Raw genomic sequence first — 10,452 nt, forward strand, 5'->3', positions numbered from 1 at the left:
ACCAACTTGACCTTATAGACATCTACAGAGCACTTCACCCAACAACAGCACAATATACATTCTTTTCCCATGCACATGGAACATTCTCCAGGACAGACCATATGTTAGGCCATTAAGCAAGTGTTAATATATTTAAAAACAGTGAAATACTGCAAAGCATCTTCGCAGATCACAGTGCTATCCAATTAGAAATCAACAATAGGAAGATCAACAGGAAAAGAGTAATACACGGAAACTGAACAATACCCTCCTTAAGGAAGACTTGGTAAGAGAAGAAATAAAAAATGAAATTCAAAATTTCCTTGAATCAAACAAGAATGAAAACACAACATATCAAAATCTTTGGGACACAGTAAAAGCAGTGGTCAGAGGCTAATTTATAGCAATAAATGCACACATCAAAAAAGAAGAGTCAATATCAACACTTTAAACCAACATCTCCAACAACCAGAAAAAGAATAGTAAGAAAAGCTTATAGTCACCAGAAGAAAGGAAATAATCAAGATTTGAGCAGAAATCGAGACAGAAAATAGAAAGCCAATAGAAAAAATCAACAAGACTAGAAGTTGGTTTTTTGAAAAGATTAATAAAATTGACAAATCACTGGCAATTACAAGGGAAAAGAGGGAGAGAATACAAATAACACATTAAGAAACAAAATGGGTGACATCATAACAGAACCAACTGAAATAAAAAGGATAATATCAGGATACTATGAAGAACTGTACTCCAACAAATTTGAAAATCTGGAAGAAATGGACAGATATCTAGAAACACACCACTTACCTAAAGTAACACAGACTGATGTGGAAAAGTTGAACAGATCCAAAAGTTGAACAAAAGAAGAAACTGAACAGGTCATAAAAAAACTGCCAACAAAAAAAGTCCTGGCCCAGACAGTTTCACCAGAGAATTCTACCAAACATTCAGAGAAGAACTGACACCCATCTTACTCAAACTATTCCAAAACACAGATAAGGATGGAATCCTCCCTAATTCATTTTATAAAGCAAGCATAACTTTGACCCCAAAACCAGGCAAAGACATAACTCAAAAGGAAAACTACACACCAATATCCCTCATGAATATAGATGCAAAAATCTTCAGCAAAATCCTAGCCAGTAGACTCCAACAACATATCAAGAAAATATTCATTATGACCAAGTGGGGTTCATATCAGGTATACAAGGATGGTTCAACATTAGAAAAACAATCAACATCATCTACCACATATATAAAACAGAAGAAAAAAACATGATGATATGAATTGATGCAGAAAAGGTGTATGATAAAATCCAGTACCCATTCTTGATCAAAACTCTCACCAAAATAAGAATAGAAGGTACATTCCTCAACATAATAAAGGGCATCTATGCAAAACCATAGGAGCTCTGGTAGCGTAGTGCCTAAGGCACTTGACTGCTAACCAGAAGGCTGATGGTTCAAATCCACCAGCCACTCCTTGGAAGGAAGGTGGGGCAATCTACTTCCGTAGTGATACTGCCTCAGCAACCCAAGGAGGGGTCGCTATGAGGCGGGTCTGACTCAACAGCACATAACAACCACAACAACAACATGCAAAACCAACAGCCAACATTATTCTCAATGGAGAGAGACTGAAACCATTCCCCTTGTGAACAAGAACCAGACAAGAATGCCCTCTATCACCATTTCTATTCAACATTGTACTGGAAGTCCTAGCCAGGGCAATAAGGCCAGAAAGGGAAATCAAAGGCATTCAAATTAGTAAGGAAGAAGTCAAACTATCCCTATTTGCTCATGATATGATCCTCTACCTAGAAAACCCAAGAGACTCAGTAAAAAAATCTACTGGAACTAACTTAGAAATTTAGCATCATGGCAGGATACAAGATCAGCATCCAAAAATCAGTTGGATTCCTCCACACCAACAAAGAGATTGCTGAAAAGCAAACAAAGAAATCAATACCATTTACCATAGCTACCAAAAAATAAAATACTTGGGAAGAAATATTACCAGGGACACAAAAGACCTGTACAAAGAAAAGTATAAAAGACCACTTCAAGAAACCATTAAGATATCTACATAAATGGAAGAATATACCATGCTCATGGATAGGAAGACTGAACATTGTGAAAATGTCAATTCTACCCAAAGTGATCTATACATTCAATGCAATCCCAATCCAGATCCCATCAACATTTTTTAAGGATATGAAAAAATCAGTCACTAACTTTATATGGAAAGGAAAGAGACCTTGGATAAGCAAAGCACTATTGAAGAAGAACAAAGTAGGAGGTCTCACACTGCCGGATTTCAAAACCTACCATATAGCCACAGTAGTCAAAACTGCCTGATATTGGTGCAACAATAGACACACAGACCAATGGAATAAAACTGAGAACCCAGAAATAGATCCATCAACCTATGATCAGCTCATCTTTGACAGAGGGCCAAAATCCATTAAATGGGAAAGAGAATGCTTGTTTAATAAATGGTGATGGCAAAACTGGATATCCATGTGCAGAAAAATGAAACAAGATCTGTACCTCACACCAAACTACCTCCAGATGGATCAAAGACTTAAATGTGAAACCTAAAACTATAAAGTTCCTCAAGGAAAAACTAAGGGCTAATTTAGGGGCCCTATTATAGGAGATCTGGTAGTATAGTGCCTAAGGCATTTGATTGCTAACCAGACGGCTGACAGTACAAACCCACCAGCTACTCCTCGGAAGGAAGATACAGCAATCTACTTCTGTAAAGATACTGCCTTGGAAACCCAAGGAGGGATCGTTATGAGTTGGAACTGACTCAATGGCAGTGAGGTTTTTTTTTTTTTTTGTGTGTGTGGCATAAATAAACTGTCAAGTAAAAACCCAAAGTGCACAAACAGCAGAAGATAAACTAGATGAATGGGACCTTCTAAAAATTAAATTTTTATGTGTTTTAAAAGACTTCTCCAAAAGAGTAAAATGAGAACCTATAGATTGGGAAAAAATATTTGGCAATGACATATCTGACAAGGCACTTATCTCTCAAATTTATAAAAAATTCCAACACCTCAACAAGACAAAGACAAATAATCCAATTAAAAAATGGGCAGAAGACATGAATAGACACTTCACCAAAAAGGATATTCAGGCAGCCAACAAGCACATGAAGAAGTGTTCATGATCATTAGCCATTGTTGTTGTTGTTGTTGTTATGTGCTGTCAAGTGGGACCCAACTCATAGCGACCCCTCCTTGGGTTTCCGAGGCAGTATCACTACGGAAGTAGATTGCCCTGTCTTCCTTCCGAGGAGTAGTTGGTGGGTTTGAACCGCTAGCCTTCTGGTTAGCAGTCAAGTGTCTTAGGCACTATGCTACCAAAACTCCTCATTAGCCATTAGAGAGATGCAAATCAAAACAACAATGAGATACCATCTCACCCCAGGACTAACAGCAAAGATCAACAAGACAGAAAATAACAAAGGCTGGAGAGGATGTGGAGAGATTGGGACTCTCGTGCACTGCTGGTGGGACTGTAAAATGATACAATCACTCTGGAAAGCAGTATGGCGATTCCTTAAAAAGTTGGTATTATAAATACCTTTTGATCCAGCAATCCATTACCAGGTATATATCCTAAAGAAGTGAGAACCAGGACCAGAATGGATATATGCACACTCATGTTCATTGCAGCACTATTTACAATAGCAAAGAGATGGAAACAATCTAGGTGCCCATCAACAGAAAAATGGATAACCAAAGTATGGCACACACACACAACAGAATACTATGCAACACTAAAGAATAATGTAGAATCTGCAAAACACCACATAAGGTGGATGAACTTGGAGGATATGCTGAGTGAAATAAGTCAATCACAGAAGGACAAATATTGTATTAGTTCATTATTGTAAAAAGTGAAGGAAAGGTTTATATAGAAGGAAACTTTCTTTGTTGGTTACCAGGCGTGCGAGGGGAGGGGAGGGAACACTGAAAAAACAAAATAATAATAATGTAACCAATGTCATTGAACAATATGTCCAGAAATTGTTAAATGGAAACCTAATTTAAATGGGAAAGTGTAAACTTTCACCAAAAATACAATTAAAAAAAAAGAAAAATCACCCAGGAAAAATAAATAAATAAATAAAACAGTATGTGATAGAGATATGGGTGTTTTTAAAATTTTTTTTCAGTTTAGTAACTGGTGTTTACATTATGTAAATAATGATATTCCTCATGAGGAAGATAAGAAAAAAATAAAACAGTATGTTATAGGGTGATAGAGATATGGGTAGTTTTTAATTTTTTTTCAGTTTAGTAACTGGTGTTAACATTATGTAAATAATGATATTCCTCGAGAGGAAGATGAGAATGACCCAAAGGCTAGTAACACACGTACTCCAAATTCTTCTCTTGTGGGTGATGGGTCCACATTGACTAAGTCTCACTTTGGTAACTAAGGCAAATGTTAGTAAGGTGCTACCCCATCCCTCCTGGGGATTAATGGTATAACCCTTACCCATCAGATCCAGGTCTGGAAGGTGCATTATCAGATGAGTTTGAAGAGGTGGAAACCACAGAGGATGCCACTGATGTGATGGACAATCTCCTCAGAGTGGATGACATGATGTAGGGTAGCACCATAGACCCTATGCGGCTTTGCTTCCTCTCAGTCAAGTTGGGAGGCTGAAAACACATGACCCCTGCTGGTTAGCTGGGCTGAATTTGGTCAACATGAACTTGCACAGCTGTACTACTTGTTTATGGCTAGTGTCCACTAGGCTTGGCTAGCACCCCACACTCATTGGCTGGTGCTTGTGCCACATCAGTCATTAAATATGTCAAATATCACCTCTTAGTTATAGAGCAACTTAGGTTAAACCTACCCTGTTTCTAAGTCCTGGGTTCAACTCCCCGCCAATGCACCTCAAGTGCAGCTACTACCCATCTGTCATTGGAGGCTTGTATGTTGCTATGCTGCTGAACAGGCTTCAGCAGAGATTGCAGACCAAGATAGATGAGGAAGAAAGGCCTGGTGATCTACTTCTGAAAATCAGCAAATGAAAGCCCTGTAGAGCACAACAGTCCAATCTCACTGAATATGGGGTTGCCACACATTGGGTGCTGATTTGATGGCAGCAAAGAAGAACAACAACCCTTATATCTAAGACTAGAGTAAAATTCATAATTTTCTGCCAGATTCATGAGAAAGGAAAAACTAAGATGTGCATTAGTCTCCAATAAAACAGCAAAACTCTTTCTTCACTTCTCTAGTTTGGCTTCTTTAAACCTTCTTAAAAATGGAATATTGGCCTAAGAGAAGAATTTTGGAATCAAAAGGTAGACTCAAAGCTTAACTTGGTGTGGTATTTAAGGTTATATGTCAACATGGCTGGCCTTGGTTTTCAGTGGCTGGGTGTGATAGTTGGAGCTGTGTATCAACTTGGCCGGACCACAATTCTGTGTGGTTTAAGCAGTTGTGATGTGGTTATTCCCATGATGGGATCAGATAAATATGTTTTGAGCAGCCAATCCATTGAAAGCGAGTTTCCCTAGGGGTGTGGCCTACTTCCAGTATATCTATGGACATCCTGGGAAAAGAGACACTCTTCTGTGGACCAGGATTCTATTGTGCTGCCTACAACTGTCCGTGAGTGAACAATCCACCATTCAGCCTGGAGATCTTGGATTCGTCATTCGTTGGAGTCAACAGCTGGTATACTGCCTGCCAGCTCTGAGCTCCTCAGCCCCTGCAGCTGCAAGAGTCGGGAAAAGCCTCCAGCTTGATATTTGATCCAAGAACTTTGCACTTGGCAGTTTCTATAAGTGTGTTATTCCCCATGATGAGACTGGCAATCAACTTCATGGGGGAATCTGCTGTGAGTAGCTGAGTAGCTGCTTTAGGGATGTGGTCTGCTTCCAGTATATAAGGAGAAGCTTTGGAAATGGTCTCAGCAGCCTTTGGTACACTTGAATCCTGCATGTAGCTGAATTATTGCTCAGCAGCCTGCCATGATTGCCCGTCGGTCTTAGGACAGTTTCTTAACTTGAATTAGTGGCCTGCCATATTGTGTGGTAACCTTGGGACTGTACCATTTTACCTGTCGGCCTTGGATTTGTCAGCCTCAGCAGCTGCCTGACTGAAGAGATGCCTCCAGCTCCAGTAGACCAGGAGCAGAAAGCAGAGCTGAAGCCCAAGGTCGAGGGGCTTTCATCCAGGCCCTAGAGCTTGGCACTTTGAACTTTGACTTCTAGCCTCCCAAACTGTGGGAGAATAAACTCCTGTTTATTCAGAGTTGCCACCTGTGATATATCTCTTAGAGTGGCACAAAGTAGCCAAAACACTTGGTGAATCTTAGGAAGACAAATAACACTGATCTCCTCTCACAGAAATTGTCACCAAGAGGATTACCCCTACATCAAATTCATGTGCTAAAGCTGGGCGGGCTCTAATAACAGGTAGGTTCATTAGGTCAAAGGCACAGTTTGCACTATCTAGGAACTTGTATACTAAAGACAAATGTTACTAGAAGAAAACTATTAACTAGCAGCAGGTTAAAAAGGTGTGACAAAAAGAAATGAACAACCAGAACAGAACTAGTAAGAATGTTCACACATTGTGAAGAATGTAAGCAATGCCACTGAACAATTTGTGTAGAAATTGTTGAATGAGAACCTAAACTGCTATATAAACTCACCAAAAACACAACATAAAATATTATTTTTTAAAAAAGAAGGTATGGCTAAACACTCTGATGTCTGAAAGAAGTTATCAAAAAGATACTCTAGAGAAAATTGTGGAGATACGAAGGAAGAGGAGAAAATGAAAGGAAATTCAGAGCTTTGATTTGAGGGAAGAAAAACTGAAAATCAGTGTTCAAGAATCAGATAGTTAAAGGGACCAGGGTGAACTCAAGGAAAAGAATAGCAGATAAATGAAGCTGGGCTTAAAATAATCGTTGGAAAGGAAAGGTTAGTGCATGTGTTGCTCCACTGAAATTCTCTGGAGGAAAAAAAGAAAAGTATAACCATGAGAAAAGTGTTAGAACTATCAAATATTCATGAAATCAGCTACATGCTTTGTAAAATGTAATTCCCAATTCTTCCTGTCCTTCAAAGGTGTGAAGACTAAATTCTTCATCCAAATAGAAAATAAAGATTAGGAAAAACTATAAGAACTGGGCTAGATAGGATAAGAATAATCAATGTCTGGGATTAGGAAAATCTCATTTCTATAATGTTGTTGTTGTTATGTGCCATCGAGTCGGACCTGACTCATAGTGACCTCTCCTTGGGTTTCTGAGGCAGTATCACTACAGAAGTAGATTGCCCCACCTTCCTTCTAAGGAGTGGCTGGTGGGTTGAACTACCAGCCTTTCAGTTAGCAGTTAAGTGCCTTAGGCACTATGCTACCAGAGCTCCTCACTTTTATAATAGTGGTGCCAAGACCAGTACCATCAGCTGGGAACTTGTTAAAAATGCAAATATTTGGGTCTAACCCAATCCCTATAATGTTCTGGTGTCTCAAAGATTAAGTGCTGGACTGCTACCAAAAGGCTGGTGACTTGAACCCAGCCAGTGACTCTGTGGGTGAAAGACCTGGTGATCTGCTTCCATAAAGATTATAGCCAAAAACAAACAAACAAGCAAAACAAAACAAAAAAAACCTACAGGCAGTTCTACTGTGTCCCACGAGGTCACTATGAGTTGGAATTGACTTGATGGCACCCGACAACAACAACCCAATCCCTACTGAATCTGAAGTTCTGGGGATGGGGATTTCTGTGTTTTGACAAGGTGACTCTGATGCTCACTAATGTCTGCAGGCTTCTACCTAGTACAATGACAGTTTAAGATCATCAACAGCAGACTATGCCTTCTCCCACCTGCCCCAAGTATATTCATGCCATACCTATGTATCATGACTTGTCAGCATCTGAAAAACTGACCAATTTTGGGAAAGGTAAAACAGAAAAAGCATGATGGCTATTTGGACAAAGCCTACCAGGGTGATAACCCCATAGAGCTTTTCTACTTTCTCCTTGAGTTCTCGGAAGCAAGAAGACAGCCGCTCATGTAGTGGCTTGAGCTGCTCCGTCAGCTTCTCCCCGTGGATGCGGATCCCTTCTGTCAGCAGGGGCATCTGGAAAGGAGAGCATACAAAGAATGGAATGTGGATCAGAAAGAGGGGTGATTTAGACTTGGCAGTTGGGGAAGTTCAGGGGCTGGTGGTGGACAGGTAAGCTGGCAGAAAGAACGCTATCCAATGAGAATGCTACTTCTGAGTTTAGGGCTTGTCAGCTTGACTCACCTGGATCAATGATCCACAGAAATACACACACCAATGATACCAGGGGGCCCTAGACTGGGGAAGAGTTGACAGATAAAGCCAATCCAACCAAGTCCTGGGCCATTTCTGTGAGTGAGCAACTGACAGGTTTAAGTCTTAGACCGAATTTGATGGCTTTATCTTCTACCACTGATCACTGATATAGTAAGAGAAAAATGAGGACAATAGCATCAGGTAGAAATACAGGCCAGAGAGCTGATTTATGGACTTTCATCTTGATTCTCAGAAAGTCTCTCTCAACACAGTAAGGTTCAGTTGAATGCTATTACTAGGGCTTGACTGCTTTGTTCCTCCACCCCTCAAAAAAGAATGTGGTTCCATTGGATTTTTTTTTTTTTTTAAAAAAAGGAATCTTGCAAACAGCCTTGTACACTCGAATCCTAGAGAATATTATCTTGGCAGTCATGCCTTGTGGCCACCTGGGATATACACAGGCAAGCTGTCCATCCACTCATCTTCCTTGTGGCATACCTGTAATGCTATGAGTCGTTTTAGCAGCTCAATCTTCTCCTGGTCTTCAGGATGCTCCTGCAAGTACTTTTCTGTAAAAAAAGCCTAAAAGCAGAATATATGCAGGGACGCGTTAGAATACATTCCTACCTGTGCATTTGACCTTAAAAAAGAGGAGGAAAGCTGGCAAGGATGATGAACTTTTGGTTCTACCTGATAAATTAGAAACACCTAACTTCAAATTGGGAGCTCTGGTAGCATAGTGGCTAAGGCACTTGACTGCTAACCAGAAGGCTGGCGGTTCAAATCCACCAGCCACTCCTCGGAAGGAAGGTTGGGCAATCCTACTTCCGTAGTGATACTGCCTCGGAAACCCAAGGAGGGGTTGCTATGAGTCGGGGCCGACTCGACGGCAAATAACAACAACAACAACTTCAAATTAATTCTTTTCCTAGAATAGTTCTTATTTTTTGAATTTAATGTAGACAATTTGAAAAATACTATATGCTATCCTGTGGTCTTTCTGGAATCACACAGTTCCTAGCAAGAGTATATTCTCAACAGCCCCACCCCTAAACAACCATTAATAATCATCCACAAAGCAGAATGTCATTAATTAATAATTACAAAATACAACTTTATATATTATATTAATAATACAAAAAATATATAATAATAATATATAGACTATATTACATGTAATAATATATATAATTATTTAATAATTGTTGTTGTTGTTGTTGTTGTGTGCCGTCGAGTCGGCCCCGACTCATAGCGACCCCTCCTTGGGTTTCCGAGGCAGTATCACTACGGAAGTAGGAATATTATTAAATTTCTCAAAAAATAAGAACTAAATGACAATATCTAAAGGTCACTTATTAGATTACATGCACAGATACCTAAATGAAAGAACACAAAATTAATAGCCACGAGATTTTTTTTGTTCTACTAGTAACCTAGCTCAAGGACCTCTGGTGGCCTAGTGGTTAAAAAATATGGCTGCTAACCAAAAGGTCCGTGGTTCAAACCCACCACCTGCTCCATGGAAGAAAGATGAGGCAATTTACTTCTATAAAGGTTTACAGTCTTAGAAACCCATGGGGTTGCTAAGAGTTGGAACTGCCTCCATGGCAGTGAGTTTGGTTTGGTTTGAGTAACAGGTTAGACCACCTTTTTTTCCTATGTAATGTGAGGGTTGGTAGCTGTACTTTCCTACTAACATCTACTCCAAAGGGCTATTTTGGGGACAAAAATTAGATACAGATATGAAAATGCTTTAAAAATATTAAATGCGGGTTGCCCTTATTATTATATGTCCCTATGATGCTACTCATAACATCACTGTGAAACATACATGGCTTCCCCTGCCCCAACTATAGCACTATCATAGGAACTCTGGGAAATAAAACCCAAACTCAAACTTCAAATACGGGCTTTACCATTTTAAAGACAAATCATTAGGAAAGAAAAACAGAAGACTGCAGCAAACATTTCCAACAGAGTCCAAAATAGGAGTTATATTTTCTCCCTATACCATAAATCTTCATTTCTGAAAGTGCTTACAAAGACAAATGTTCAAAATTCCCCTTTATTCTCTTACTCCACTACTATGAAACCCAAGAGTTACTAACACTACGGGACAGTTATAAAAATGATCGTCCCATTGTGTGTACAAAA

At 39.5% G+C, this 10,452-nt stretch overlaps 1 protein-coding gene across 1 annotated transcript in view; it reads right to left on the bottom strand.

Moving 5' to 3' along the window:
- DOCK5 (dedicator of cytokinesis 5) overlaps positions 1 to 10,452 on the bottom strand; it is a 210,921-nt gene that overhangs the window by 19,149 nt on the left and 181,320 nt on the right. The window contains exons 45-47 of the mRNA XM_007938781.1: positions 8,797 to 8,880; positions 7,981 to 8,118; positions 4,495 to 4,661 (exon numbers count right to left, since the gene is read on the bottom strand). Coding sequence (XP_007936972.1) covers positions 4,495 to 4,661; positions 7,981 to 8,118; positions 8,797 to 8,880 — 389 coding nt within the window. The remainder of the gene's footprint in view (positions 1 to 4,494; positions 4,662 to 7,980; positions 8,119 to 8,796; positions 8,881 to 10,452) is intronic.

This window comes from Orycteropus afer, unplaced genomic scaffold (genome assembly GCF_000298275.1).
Source record: "Orycteropus afer afer isolate SDZICR_OR568_19922 unplaced genomic scaffold, OryAfe1.0 scaffold00053, whole genome shotgun sequence".
NCBI lineage: Eukaryota > Metazoa > Chordata > Mammalia > Tubulidentata > Orycteropodidae > Orycteropus > Orycteropus afer.